Source organism: Mus pahari, chromosome 19 (assembly GCF_900095145.1).
Source record: "Mus pahari chromosome 19, PAHARI_EIJ_v1.1, whole genome shotgun sequence".
Taxonomy (NCBI): Eukaryota; Metazoa; Chordata; class Mammalia; order Rodentia; family Muridae; genus Mus; species Mus pahari.
Window position 1 is genome coordinate 20,290,105 of NC_034608.1, and position 15,960 is coordinate 20,306,064.

The following is a 15,960-nucleotide window of genomic DNA, read 5'->3' on the forward strand; positions in this document are numbered from 1 at the left end:
GGGGTCTTCTGGGAGAGGGAAGGAACCTGAGAAGGGACATCTGGCTTCTGCTTGAAGCCTGAGGGCAACAGGAAGCTCTCCGTGAATGTGGATCGGCAAATGGTGAGGAGAAACTCAGTCCTTCCCTATTGTTAAGTTTGTCACACTGGCCAGGATATCCTGAAGACTGAAGTCCACAGCTCTGTCAGGGTGACTCTCCACGAAAAACCAAACTGGGGCAAGGAAACAGCATACTATGCTGACAAATTTGCAAATACCCTTGGCTCCAGGACACTGATCTGCACGCAGGTATATGAGCGAGCATGTTCCAGGCAGCAGGGGTTAAGTCAAAATCCACCTAGCCCTCTTCGCAAACCCGTAGTTCTCCTGGGCACAAAGACAGACCAGCAAGGACATCTAGGTGGGGTCAGGTGGGCAAGCACTTCAGAAAAACACAAAGCAGAAAAAGGCCAGAAAATGAAGGCACAGGGTCTTTAGAGAAGGTCAGAGAAGATAGGCCTACACTCAGCAAAGACTGAGTGTGAGCTGGGATCTGAGGAGAAGAGCGTTTCCTACCGTGGAAAGATGCAGCACTGATGAGGAATGGAGGTGATCTGCTGGACACCACCCAATAGGATACACAGGCACAGCAAGGCTGAGAGGTTTTGCAAAGGTCCTAACATTGATAGACCTTTCTCTCTTCCCTCTTAGCCTCACTTTTAGCCTCCTGGAGCCCTGCCACCACTGCCCAAGTCACCATTGAGGCTGTGCCGCCCAACGTTACTGCAGACAAGAACGTTCTTCTACTTGTTCACAATCTACCGCAGACACTCAGAGTCTTTTACTGGTACAAGGGAACTACTGGGGCTGGAAACAATGAAATTGGACGATTTATAACATCCATTAACAGGAGTAAAATGGGGCCTGCACACAGTGGCAGAGAGACAATTTACAGCAATGGATCCCTGCTCTTCCAAAGTGTCACCAAGAATGATGAAGGAGCCTACACATTATATATGCTAGATCAAAACTTTGATCCTACTCTGGTTTCTGTGCGATTTTATGTACACCGTAAGTAATTCGCTGTAACCTTGGGGTCATGGGTAGAGCTAATCCTGTTTCCCACACAGCATTGTCAATCCTAGATGAATCTACGATGTCCCCCGCATTGTGGCTGGAGCATTTAGTTCAGGGCACACAGGGGGAGAAAAACAGCAATAAACCGGGATGCCCCACTTGGACCCACTCTTTCAGAGAAGAGATTCTGAGGTAACTCAGTCCGAGGAGGTCAGACTCTGCACACTTAGGATGCTTATCCTGAGAATGGCCTTGAGAAAGACCCTTCAGGGCTCAAGCAGGGCCTGCCTGAGGAAACCATGGGAATCTCACAGAGAGGTGAGCACCAGGAAGCTTTGTTCCAGACACACCCTGGACTCTAGGAACCCTGGGAAGTTTTTAGCCTGGGTTGAAATTTGCCCTCTTGTTAGAGCTGACAGGGACAATGATTGCTTGCAGGCTGGTAGCCTGTTGACAGGCAGCCTAGACTAGAGCCATGTCTGAGGTAGGTCAGCTGGGTACCTCCTTCTGAGACCCAGTGAGCTCATCATGTGTGGAGAGGTATGAGAGACTCCCAGCCAACTGTTGAGATGCTCCTGGGAGGCATCCCAGGAAGATTGAGAGCCCAAAAATGATAGGAGGAAACCGTGTACAAGTGGCAGCTCCTTGCTCTCCAGGGTGTCCAGGCCAGGGATTATTTCCTTCAGGAAATAGTAACAGACTCTGGTCTATGGGAGGTCAGATCATTGTTCCTTTTAAGGTTAATATGCAGGCATGGCAATGATCATTTACAATGTTAACTGTTACAGGGAAACTGAGGCAGGAAATAGTTATTGACTCAGGGTCCCACATGCCCTGGGTGGCAGGGGCTTAACTGGCCACAGCCACTTCCTGGAGACCTTATTAGGTGACCATGCATCGTTGAGGAGCTGTGGAGTAGACATTGGTCTCAGCCATGNGCAGCCTGAGTGGAAGTCTGGTCTAGGAAATGAAATTGTTGAGCAGTAAGTCAGCTTTCCTCAACAGAGTCCCAGGCCTGCCCAGCCCACAGCCTCTTCACTGGACTTGGAGTCACAGGGTCCCAGGGATGCTGGTGTCCTTCCTAGCAGAGGATGAAGAAGNAGGCTTTGCTTTCTCCACTAGACCCTTCAACCAGCATGAGAAACAGTGTATAATCAGCTCTTACTGTGATGGAGGAAGAGGGAAGGAATGAGCTGGGAGCCCCTTACTTACTGAGCCAGAGTCTCCTGACAGGGTCAGTGGGAATTNAAATCAGGTCAGGTAGGANNGGTCACAGCAAGACTGAGNCTGTGTCAATATTGTTGCAAGAAATCAGACATTTTTATACTCTTGTCAGAAACAGAATGTAAGGGTGGTTACCAGGAAGACCACCACAATTGTAGTTGCCAGTATAAAATGACAGTATTCAAGCTGGACGGGGTCCCCAAGAATAATGCCCAAGACTAATAGTTCTGCCAAACTCTGTATGCTGTGCTGACTTCTAGAGAATGCAGAGATACCAAGATAGCTTAGTGCTCCCCTGCCTGAGGGAGGGTGTTGAACTGCAAGGCATGCGGTGCCCCAGGAGCCATGGACCTACTTGAACCAGAGAACCTAGGATGCGAGTCTCTTAGGGCTGCTAGACTAGGCTGAATCCAAGAGTCCCTGACATCCCCTTTTTGATTTTTAATTTCAGAGTATGCAATTCAGTCTTTAAAGTAGGCATGGAGAACCGAATTGACATTAAGGCTATAATGTTTCCCAATATAACAACAACAACCACAAATTCCCAGAGACATTCTTTTTTTTTTAATTATTTTATTAGATATTTTCTTCATTTACATTTCAAATGCTATCCCGAATGACCCCTATACCCTCCCTCCCCCCACCCTGATCCCCTGCCCACCCACTCCCACCTCTTGGCCCTGGCATTCTCTGTATGGGGTGTATAAAGTTTGCAAGTCCAAGGTGCCTCTCTTCCCAATGATGGCTGACTAGGCAATCTTCTGCTACATATGCAGCTAGAGACGTGAGCTCTGGGGGTACTGATTAGTTCATATTGTTGTTCCACCTATAGGGTGGCAGACCCCTTCAGTTCCTTGGGTAATTTCTCTAGCTCCTCCATTGGGGTCTCTGTGTTCTATCCTATAGATGACTGTGAGCATCCACTTACATATTTGCCAGGCACTGGCATAGCCTCACAAGAGATCTCTATATCAGTGTCCTTTCAGCAAGTTCTTGCTGGCATATGCAATAGTGTCTGCATTTGGTGGCTGATTATGGGATGGACCCCAGGTGGGGCAGTCTCTGGGTTGTCCATCCTTTCGTCTTAGCTCCAACCTTTGTCTCTGCAACTTCTTTCATGGGTATTTTAGTCCCTGTTTGGGGGAGGAAAAAAGTATCCACGTGTTGGTCTTCCTTCTTCTTGATTTTCTTGTGTTTTGGAGATTGTATCTTGGATATTCTAGGTTTCTGGGCTAATATCCACTTATCAGTGAGTGCATATCAAGTGAGTTCTTTTGTGATTGGGTTACCTCACTCAGGATGATATCCTCCATATACATCCATTTGCCTAAGAATTTCATAAATTCGTTGTTTTTAATAGCTGAGTAGTACTCCATTGTGTAAATGTACCACATTTTCTGTATCCATTCCTCTGTTGAGGGACATCTCCCAGATTCATTCTTATGGACCAAAGTTTAATTATAGACAGAAAAAGAATGAGCAAACATCTTTGCTACGTTTTATATGCCCTGATGAGAACCACAAACATATCTTTAAGTATGTTTAGGTCCAGAGAATGTCTGAATCTGATTTGATGCAACATCTCTCCAATGAACCATGGCTGTGAATGTCTTCAGAGGAGGAGGTCAGAGAAGATAGGCCTACACTCAGCAAAGTCTCTGAGTGTGAGCAGGGATCTGAGGGCAGTGAGCGGTGGGTGAGCTGTGTGAACGCCCGAGAAGAGCGTTTCCTAAAGTGGAAAGATGCAGCGTTGCTGAGGAATGGAGATGGTGTTGCTGGCTGCCACCTAATAGGATAAACACGCACAGCAAGGCTGAGAGGTTTTGCAAAGGTCCTAACATTGATAGACCTTTCTCTCTTCCCTCTTAGCCTCACTTTTACCCTCCTTGAGCCCTCACACCACTGGCCAAGTCACCATTGAGGCCGTACCGCCCAACGTTGCCGAAGGGAAGAACGTTCTTCTACTTGTTCACAATATGCCTGGGACACTCCGAGCCATTTACTGGTACAAGGGAACCACTGCGGGTGACAAAAATGAAATTGCACGATTTATAACAGCCTCTAATAAGATTCTATTGGGGCCTGCACACAGCGACAGAGAAATAATATACAGCAATGGATCCCTGTTCTTCCAAAGTGTCACCAAGAATGATGAGGGAGCCTACGCACTAGATATGCTATTTCAAAACTTCGATCATACCCTAATACCTGTGCGATTTAATGTTCACTGTAAGTAATTCTCTTTAACCTCTGGGTCGTGGGTAGAGCTAATCCTACTTTACAAACTTACAATTTTTAGGTTCATAATATAGAAGCTAATATTCTATGAGGAGTAGCTACACTACCCTTCTCCCTTTCCTTTGTTTTAAAATAATGTTGAAATTGTCCATTGGCTCTGTCAGCAAAAGATTTGCCCTGAGTGTTCTATGGGGTGCCTCTGATATGGGTTATATCAAACTTTTGGCAAAATTCTTGAAAATACTTAGAATTGTACACAATGGCATTGCCAGTTTTTAATATTTTACAGATGCCTAAAATAACAAATCCTTAGAATAAAAACGAGTTAGTATCCTTAACTGCTTTTCCAGATAGGGGGACAGTAGCAATAAGCAAAGAGGAAGTGTGTCCAGAATCACATGAATATATTTTAATTTCCCAAATCTTCAGACACAAGTAACATCCATGGGGCAGATATGATTTGGCAAAAATCCTCCGGGAGTCATGGCATAAGAGAGTAGAGGTCGGTATTAACTTTTACACATGAAGGGCATCCATTAACTATCAGGAGAGCCTGCTATTTAGTTAGCGAAGCCTGGTTTTAATGCTGAAGTGTTTTGATGAAAGTGTGCGTGGGATTCTTATATTTTCTTTAGGTTGTTAATTTCTAGGGAAAGAGTTAGTATTAAAAGGGAATCTGTCTTTGCATTTCCCTCAGACAAAAGTCCTCTGTAGCTGTCCTGCGGCCATGGACAAACTGGATTTACCTGAAAGGGGGGCTGGAAATGAAAAGGAGATGGAAGGGGGGGCAAGAAGAATGAAGCCAAGACAAGGTTCTGATCTAGGCTCCAAATTTAATATTCAGCACTGTGTTTATATAGGGGAACCCACAGACCCATCCTTTTTTTTTCCAGCTGAATTATGTTGCAAAGCAAGGTCAGAAGGTAGTCACATCTTCCAAGTACCTGTAGAAAGTTGCACTCGCAACCCAGGGAGATAACTCTACTTAGGCTGTCAAGGTCCAACATGGCAAACGCTATTCAACCTGCTCAAGGCTGGGAAGGGCACAGTCCTGAAAGATTAGAATGTGACCTGATATAGCCAAAATGAACTGGATTTTTGAAGTGCAATGAAATGAAGGGGGGTGATGGATAAAGTGAGCTGCACTGTTTCCATCACGCTGCCTGGCCAGCACTGTGCATTGTGAATCAGAATTTGAGTTCAGAGGTTGAGGCTTCCATTGTGAGGCGATGTAAGTCATGAGCAATCACATCTGTTGTGCAGAAGCACCTGGGTGAGGAGAAACCTGTGAGGCACCGCTAGAAACCTTACTTACACATGTCGTGGCTACAAATACTACTTGTTTAGAGGGCAATGCCTGCAGCCTGGTTCCTTTAGGAAAGAGAATAGAGCATGTTTTGATGCAAACTCAGTAAGTTTACTTGAAGGGATATGGTTATCAATTTGAAATGGATCTGCATCAAAAGCCAGTGCTAAGCCACCTGAAGTATTCATTAAAAATCCCAACAGTTTTTCATCAAAAGGAATTCAGTGTTGGCAGTTGCCTGGATACTTGTTTTGTGTGACTAAAATTATCCATTCAGCAACTATGAGCCAATATGGAGTGATCACCTTTTGGGGGGTAATAGAGAGTTGTATCTGTTCTATTGGACCCTCACCCCAGAGCAATCCCGTGGGGATTTGGGAGAAGGGATACCCAGCAATGTAGGAACAGCAACTGGATTTGGGATGCGCTGAAGCTGTGGGTTTTCCACCTACCGTAATACCACACAAGTAGGCTCAGTCCATTCTCTGGGATGCCCCTTAAGAACTTCAGATTCAGTTTGCAAGAGTAGTATGGGAATTTTAAAGATAGATATAATCCAATTTATGGCTCCTAGCAGGTTTTGAAGATCATTTGGTCTCTAAGTTGTCCTCCCTAACTTCCAAATTTGAGGAATGACTCCTGAAGGCTTTATCAGTTCTCCTAAATATAAGATTGGAGGAGTAGGTTGAATTTTTACAGGAGCTATAATCAATCCATAAGGAGTTAATCCAATTTATACCTCAGCAAATAAATCTCCTGGCATTCTATTCTTCTCAGCAGGCACAAGGTTATTATCCATATAATGTAATTCCAATATTAGCAATGTTATTCATAGTATATTGCTAATAATTTTTATATCTATTACATTGCTAATAATGTTGTTTTATTTTATTAGAACGTAATAAATACAGGAGAAAACAGCCCTTTAGCTCTCCCAAAAGCAGTAGCAACAAGTTTTTGGTACAAATTTGAGGTATTTGCATTCCTTGAGGCATAACTTTCCAATGATGATTTTCACTGGTTTGGCTGAGTTAGCAGAGGGATCTACTGGAAGCCGAGCTTTTACAGTCATGAGGATGCGAAGGTACAGCACAGAGATGGTCCTTTAAACCTAGCATTGTAAGCAGCCTCTGCTTAAGAATAGAACAGCCAGTATATTACTACCATTCTCTGTTCCCCACTGAATGTCAATAGTTGAGGCACCATCAGTCCTTGGAGGAGTACAGCCAGTGATAACCCTTGAGTGTGCAGAGACCCACGATCAGCACTGAGGAGAATGTAATCACTAACATCTCCCCCCTTGCTAAAAGGATGGATGGTAATCTGGCACTTGGCATTGGCATTCTCAATATGCCGGTTGCTTGACAATAATCATTCCTTCCCCTCCATCAACTGCTAGGCGATTGATGGCCTGCAAAAGATGAGAAACAAAATCTAGATATGACTCATCAGGCCCCTGGGTAATTTAGGAAAGTTCCTCTGTCTTTTTTCCAGAATGTGGTAACTTACACCATGCTTGCAGTGCCAAAGCGTTTATTTGTCCCTAAGCCTCGGGAGGATGTATAATCTGTCACTAGTGCCACTGTACAAGCCGTCCCCTGCTCACATTTCAAAATGTGGGCACATGATCTTCTTGATTTCTAGTAACTTGGTCCTGACAACTTTTTGAATACTCAGTCTTTTACACTAAATATTCACCCCTGTAAGACCAGCTTTGCTAAGATCCTCCAGTCAGAGGGAACAAAATAGCCAGAAACAGAATGAAGGAGACAGTGTAAAAGGGGGCGGTTGGCCCACCCCCAGCATAAGCCTGCTTCAGATGCTTGAGTCTTAAATGAACTGGTATATAGTTTTTATCCCATTGCCGTAGTTTATCAGGATCCAGAATTCACTCACCAGGAAAAGGAAAAACAAAAAAAAACCAAAAAACCTTCCATGTCTTCTCCCATGCCTGGGCTCAATACAGGATCTGGGAGTCCAGTATGGTGACTGAAAAGGAGCTAATTTTTTTTTTTTTTTTTTTTTTTTATGGAGGGTGAGAAACCTCCCCAACAATGTTTTCTGACTGAGAGCAATCAGACAAGAGATGACATGAAGCAGCACGAAACAGTCTCCGCAGCATCAGGACCTGCTCTGATGGACGAGGGATGAGCAGAGGGAATTGGAGCTAGAGTTGCAGGGGCAAAATCCCCAGGAGGAGGAGGAGGGGGAGGGGAGGGGGAGGAATAGGAGGAGGAGGAGGGAGGGAGAGAGGAGGGAGGAAGAGGGGGAGCGGGGGAGCGGGAGGAGGAGATCCCTCACCTCCTCACAGAGAGACACATGTTGCATCTTCAGGTTTAATCCTTCTGTTTGCAGTGTTAGCTCTGTTCTTTCCAGATCATGTTCGTTTTTGATTTTAACTGTGTCCCTTTTCTCTCTTTGTTCTTATTTCTTTCCACAGCTAAAAAGCAGTAGGAACTTTTTTCCAGCCCCCTTGCATTTAATTCTTCTTTCAATGCTCTTTCTAACTGGAATCGAACTCTGGGAAAGAGGGCTGATGCTCACTAATGAACCCCAGGGATTTCATCAGCTGACGGTGCCCCGCTTCACCTCCTTCCACCAGCAATAAAGTCCGCATAACTTCTGCAAACAAAGGTCGGCTCCTTTGACTCTGCCTGTTCCATTTCCACCGACGATCACTTAGTCTCCTGCCTTATTATACTTGTGTGCACACCACCGCCAGGCGTTCCTCTCCTTATGTTTTTTTTTTTAATGATTTTTCATAGATACCCATATTTCAGATCCTTGTTCAGGGCTCTACCTGTAAATGCAAGTGCTTCCTTCCACAGCCAGGGTTGTCTGATTATGCTCAGAGCGGATGTACCCAACAAGCCTGGCTCAGATGGCTCACAGCAAGAGTAAGGCTGGCACAAGTTTACTCCAAGAAATCAGATTTTTGTCTGAGACAGGGTTTCTCTGTGTAGCCCTGGCTGTCCAGGAACTCACTCTGTAGACCAGGGCTGGCCTCAAACTCATAGATCCACCTGCCTCTGCCTCCCACGTGCTGGGATTAAAGGCATGTGCCACTACACCTGGCTGGCAATCAGACTTTTTACATTCTTATCAGAAGCAGAATATAGTGGCAGTTGCCATGATACAATGATGTTTGCAAGTCATACAGGGTGCACAAGAATAATGTGTCTGACCAATTGTTCTGAGACACACAGGTGACCCGAATGCTTTGCTGTGTGAGGGAGTGCCTCAGTTTCTCAGGCATTCAAAGGTACTCAGTGCTCCCCAGGAGTCACAAACTCCAGCCTGCCGAGCCCATGTTGTGTGTCTCCCAGAGCAGCTAGATCAAGGCATGATTCCCCATGAGGCAGAACACAAACTGTCTATGGTTGACAATGTTTTCCTGATGGCCAATCTATATACTCATGAAAGATGAATATATTAATGATGATGTCATTTACACTGTTGACAATTCTAATTAATAGTGCTAAGAATTCACACTGGCTGGGCTGGAGAAACGGCTCAGGTAAATAGCACTGGCTACTCTTCCAGTGAACCCATGTTCCATTCCCAACGCCCACTTGATAGCTCGAAACTGTAATTCCAGTTCCAGGAGATCCAACACCTTTTCTAGCTTCCTCAGACACCAAGGCACACAAGTGATTCACAGGCAAGCATGCAGACAAAACACTCACATATACAAAAGTCTTTAATAATTTTTAAAAGAATTAATACTTGAAGGTGGGATATACTGCAAAAGGATTCAAGAAGAGTTGAGGGTCAAAGCACACGTCATAATTCAAATGGCATTACACATTTGCCAAAACTCAGGTTGTAAACTGAGATAGTCTGTACCTGCCAGTTAGTGAGGAAGCTGATGCAGGAGGATTGCTTGAGCCCAAGGCGACAAAGCAAAACCCTTATGATAAAAAGGAAAAACTGTCCAGACTAGAGAGTGGTCCAGAGAGGACACAAGCTTCACATTCAGGAGCTTGGAGAGTGAGACCTGCACCACAGAACAAAGTCACGGCACCATGACCCCCATACAGGCGACAGATTTTAACTTTATCTCAATTTTTTCTTTATATACATGAATTTATATGGGGAGGGGTGCGTGTGACGTAGCATTAATGTGGAGGTCAGAGAGCAACTTGTGAGAATCAGTTATCTTCTTCTGTCACGTGGATTCCAGGGATCCACTCAGGTAGGTCATGAGGTTTGGTGGCAAGTGTGTTCAACTGCTGAGCCTGCTGAGCCGTCTCCATGCTCCTCTACACACATACATACACACACACATACATACACATACACACATATACATATATACACACACATACATACATATATACCCACATACATACATACACATACATACATACATATACCCACACACATACATACACATACACACATATACATACACATACATACACACATGCATACATATATACCCACACACATACATACATACACACATATACATACACACATGCATACATGCATGCATGCATACACACATACATATACATACATACATATATACACACACATACATATATACACACACACATACACGACATACATACATATATACCCACACACATACATACATACACACACATATACACACACATACATACATACACACACATACACACATACATACATATGAACATACATACGTACGAGGGAAGGGTATATGCACATGAGTGCAGGAGCCCTCAGAGGTCAGAAATCTCACATCCCTCTGGATCTGTAGTTACAGCCCGTTGTGAGCTACATGATGTGGGTCCACTGAACTGAAGTCCTTTTGAAAAGCAGTGTGTACCTGTACACTCTCCAGCCCGTCTCAGTTTTTAAAGATTAAATATGTGCCTAATTCAATCTACCGCATACAAAACACCAATACCCCATTCTACTGCTGTGTGATAAATTATCCTATTTACATCAGAGTTTCCTTCCATCATTGATAGACTGGGTGAGCCTGAACTCCTTATCATCCAGCCTCCACCTCTGGAATAGCTAGGATCACAGGCCTGTGCACCTCACCATCTTATTTCAGGTGGGGATGGAACTCAGAGTCTCTGGTATGTGAGGCCCTGAGCCACTGTCCACTGAGCTACACAGCCAGCCCTGAAGGACCATATGCAAAAGCTTCTATAACACTTGTTACTTCACTGGTTCAGTTCCCTGCAGTGATAGATTGAGGGTGACTCTGCCCTGATGACAGGGGGAGATCCATCTAAGGTCTTACTTGGCCTATAGTCTCCTCCATTTACGCAAAGGAGAGCTCCCCCCCCCATCACGTCTCAAATATCCCATCCCCTCAACACAAGTTAGTGAGAACTCCCTGGTTTTGAGAGGCCTATTTCGTTCTATTATATCCTCATAGACGATCTCTTCTTGATTAATCAAAACCATCTGATTTATAACCATAAATACACCTTCCAAATCCCAACTGCCACAAGATAACATAATGGTGGACATAAGGTGGTGTCTGAATGGCATTCTAGTTTCGGGGCACAGGGACCAGCTGAGGACTCTGTGCAGCATGGCACCTCATGACAAGCCTGCTCTGAAGCTCCCACAGAGTCCTGATCTGGAAAACACGGGGCAAAGGANTCAAACATGTGAGTGTGATGTGATGTGAGACAGGAGACTGCTGCTCTGTCCTGTTGNCATGCCACAGTTCCACAAAGCTAAGGGTAGTGGTATGCATCTGTGGTCCCAGTATTTGAGAGGCTGATGCAGGAGGATTACCACAAGTACCAGGCCATTCTGATCTACATAGTGGAGTCCAAGACAGCCAGAGCTACATGGCAAGATGCTATCTCAAAAAAACAAAGATAAACAAAATAACATACAGAGTTAAAAAGCAGAAAGTCTGTGTCTATACGGTTGCATGTGTGTACATACAAGTGAATATGTGTACATATGCGTGCATGTGTATGCATTTATGTACATATGAATACCCGTGTGTGCATACAAGTGAACATGTATGTGTACATATTAGTGCATTATGTACATGAGATTGCATGTGTGTATACACAAATGCATGTGTGTACATACAAGTGCATATGTGTACATGTGAGTAAATTGTGTACCTAAAAGTGCACGTGTGTACATGTGACTGCATGTGTATGCATATGAGTGAATGTGTGTTCATATAAGTGCACATAAGTACATATGTGCACATGTGCACATACAAGTGCATGAGACACAAAGTCAAAGTGTCAGTAAATTTGGCTGCTTACTTTTATTTTCCTTCAGTAAATATTTTCAGTAAAATTTTGCAAATTTTAAAAATTAAAATACAATTAACTCACTTATCTCCTCCCTCCCCTCTTCCAAGCCCTCCCTATATAACGACCCCCTCACCTAAGCTCCCTCTCAAATTCACAGGATCTTTTAAATTGAATTTATTTTTTACACAAGACATCAAATGGCTGGGCAACAGTGGTGACGCACGCCTTTAATCCTAGCACTTGGGAGGCAGAGGCAGGCAGATTTCTGAGTTTGAGGCCAGTCTGGTCTACAGAGTGAATTCCTGGACAGCCAGGGCTATACAGAGAAACCCTGTCTTGAAGAAAGAAAGAAAAAAAAAGGCAAAATTGTACAGATGAATGGAATGCCATATGATGTTTTGAGACATTGTACAATATTCGAATAATATTAAATATTCATATTCGCAAACAGCATTTCTTTATGGTCAAAACATTCAATTCAGAGGGAGACAGCTCAGTCTGTAACTCAGCTCCCATGCAAGCACCGAGGGCCTGAGTTCAGACCCCCAGCGCCCACACTAAAGCCACGCACGGCAGCACGCACTGTCTCCCCAGCGGGTGGGGATGGCAGAGACAGGCAAACCTGAAGGCCCCACTGCTCAGGCCATCTGACTAAGGCAGTGATCTCNGGGTTCAGTGAAAGACCCTGTCTCAGAAACACAGTGGAGGAGCTGAGAGATGCTCTGTGGTGAACAGCACTTACTATGTTGCAGACGTCCCAGGTTNACGCTCAAGTCCTACACGGTGGCTCATAACCATCTACCACTCCAGTTCCAGGGATCTGATGCCCTCTTTTGACCTCTGCAAGCACTGGGCATGCATGTGATGCACGTGCATACATGCAGGAAAACACACATACACATACAAATAAATGTTAAAAAATATTAAGATGGAGAAAGATGGCCAGGTCAATCTCTGACTTCCTCATGTTCACACACAGATAAGTTCTCTCTCTCTCTCTCTCTCTCTCTCTCTCTCTCTCTCTCTCTCTCTCTCTCACACACACACACACACACACACACACACACATACACACCCCACTATGCAAACACACACATACATACATAGACACACTCACACACAGACACACCATACATGCACTCACCTACACACTTACCTACACCTATGCACATGTACACACAGATATACAGATACACCAAACACACAGACACGTGCACATATACACACACATACACCATACATACAGACAGACATACACACACACACCATGCACACAAACACACCATACACACAGACACATGCACATTTGCACACGGACAGACACACATGCACACCATACACACTCACATGCACACATACATACACAGATATACCATGTACACAGACATGAACACAGAGACATATGTACACACACATATACACACACACCATACACACATTCACCTATACAAACACACACACACACACACACACATATATATATATATATATATATATATATATATATATATATATATATACACATACATACACACACACACACACACACACACACACACACACACATATATATATATATATATATATATATATATATATATATATATACACATACATACACACACATGTTGGAAGTTGGTCTGGAGTTCAGGAGCTCTTTGCTATGAAAATGTGGCAGAGGGTGATCACATTGTGGGACTGGATGCTGGAGAGAAGGTCCTCAAAGGGCAGCTGTTCATCCCGCCAAACAACATGGAAGACCAAAAACTGGATTTTTTATTGAATTAAGCAGGCTTTAACTTCTGCCAGACAGGGCTACTTCCCTAAAGTAGGATTTTAGAAAAAGAGCATTGAACACAGGAGAAATGGGGTTATATACCGACAAAACTCCAAGACTAGGGGATTTTCAATGTTTTTTGTTTATGTAGACTCTTGGCAGAAATTTTCAAAACTATTTGATAGAGCTTCTTATCAGGGTGGAGATTAGGGTATAGGGTGTGAGACATGTCAAATTCCAGAAAATGGTTCAAGAACCAGTCAAACTGAAGCTTTCAGAAAACAGGAGTGCACTTATTTTGACCTTGTAACAAGATGGCTTTTATTAAAAACAAAAACAAAAATAACTTTGTATTGGTTCTTTGTGAGTTTCACATCATGCACCCCAATTCCACTCATCTCCCCACCCTTCCATATCCACCCTCTGCCCTTCAACCTTCCCCAAGAGGATGGAGAATTAGAAGCTGGCCTGAGACACATATATAATGAGTTCAAAGCCATCCTGGACTACATACTGTGACTCTATTTCAAGACCAAAATAAAAAAACAAAAAAATATTGATATCTGCTACAACAGAAGAACTTTAAAACATGACAGCTTGTGAAAGAGTCCAATCACAAAGACATTGTACATGGTCCCATTTCTATAAAATACCAGCAACAGGCACATTTTTAATTTTGCTTTTGTTTTTGTCTTTGGTGTGATTTCACATGTAAATGTGCACCCAGGCTGGCCTCAGAACTCCTCATGGAGCAGCCTTGCACTTCAGAGGCTCATGCCTGTAGAATATTGGGCTTGTGCCGCAGCAGCCAGTGTCTCACAGGAGACGGGCTCTTGGAGCAGAAGGTAGATTAGTGCTTCGCAGGGGCTTTTAGAGAGAAGAACGGGGTGGCCTCATGAGAGCGTGGAGGTTTCCCGTAGAAGGAACACATGTTTGAAACAACTGTGATGATAGTTGCATAGCCCTGGACATAGTCTTAAAATCACACGTATCCAGTGCGTGAATCTATGGGAGGTGGATTACATCTCAGGACAACTCATGGAAGAAAAACCTCGGGGCTGTGACAGCAGGGTGGGGAAGGGAGGGAATCAGAGGCAACTGAGCTGTATTAGCCCAAAGATCCACTTATGATTCATAGCGTGTCTGTAAGACTGCTGAGTTTTGTGTTAACACATCATCTTAAAGTTAATTTTTAAATCAATTTTTAAAGCTTCAGTTCTCCTCTCCTGCCAGCAATGCTGCCTTGCTTCCTGTCTTGATGATAATGGACTAAACCTCTAAAACTGTACACCAGCCCTAATTGAATATTTTCCTTTGTAAGGGAAAAAAAATGAGAAACTGGCAAACCAGTGGTGCTCTAGACTCACAGTTGCCCAAAGGCACAGGCACAAAAGAGCAGGAGCAGTGGAGGGATCGTCATTTAGATGAGGCTACCATCTTAGGAATGAGGTAGGGTGGGGGAGGGGTGGCAAAGGAGACGCTAGAGAGTGAGATTGTCTAAGTCAGGCTGACTAGACAGAAATGCATTCTGGGGGCAACCAAAAGCCGAAAGGGGGTTGTAGAGATGGCTCAGGGGTTAGAAGTACTGGCTGCTCCTCTAAAGGTTAGGGGTTCAATTCCCAGCACTCACATAGCAGCTCACACCTGTCTGTAACTCCAGTTCCAGGAGACACATCCTACCAGGCAAGCATGTGGTACTCATATCTTCACATACAGGCCAAATGGCCATACATATAAAATAAATAAGTATTTAAGAAAGAAAGGAAACCACTAAAAGGCTGTAATAATGAAAAATGCTATCAGAGTTGTGTTTCCTGAGACCCGTCTGCATTGTAGACAATAGATTGGGGAAGATGAAATTACACTGGAAGCCAGAGAGGAATCAGAGGCAAACCTGGCACGGTGATCTCAGGAAAGAAGTCCTGGTTTGAGAGTGTACAGATGACGATGGGACTGGACAAGTCCAGAGACATGAAGGAGGAAGTGTTGTCAGACACAGGGGCACATGCCTTTGATCCCAGCACTCGGGAACCAGACCAGCGGGTCTCTATGACTTCAAGGCCAGCTTGTCTACATAAGGGTTCCAGGTCAGCTGGGACTATGTAGAGAGACCTTGCCTCAAA

The 15,960-nt window shown here is 44.2% G+C and overlaps 1 protein-coding gene across 1 annotated transcript in view; it reads left to right on the forward strand.

Annotated features, from left to right (window-relative positions):
* Psg9 (pregnancy specific beta-1-glycoprotein 9) overlaps positions 1–15,960 on the forward strand; it is a 44,936-nt gene that overhangs the window by 819 nt on the left and 28,157 nt on the right. The window contains exons 3-4 of the mRNA XM_029532062.1: positions 691–1,050; positions 4,150–4,509. Coding sequence (XP_029387922.1) covers positions 691–1,050; positions 4,150–4,509 — 720 coding nt within the window. The remainder of the gene's footprint in view (positions 1–690; positions 1,051–4,149; positions 4,510–15,960) is intronic.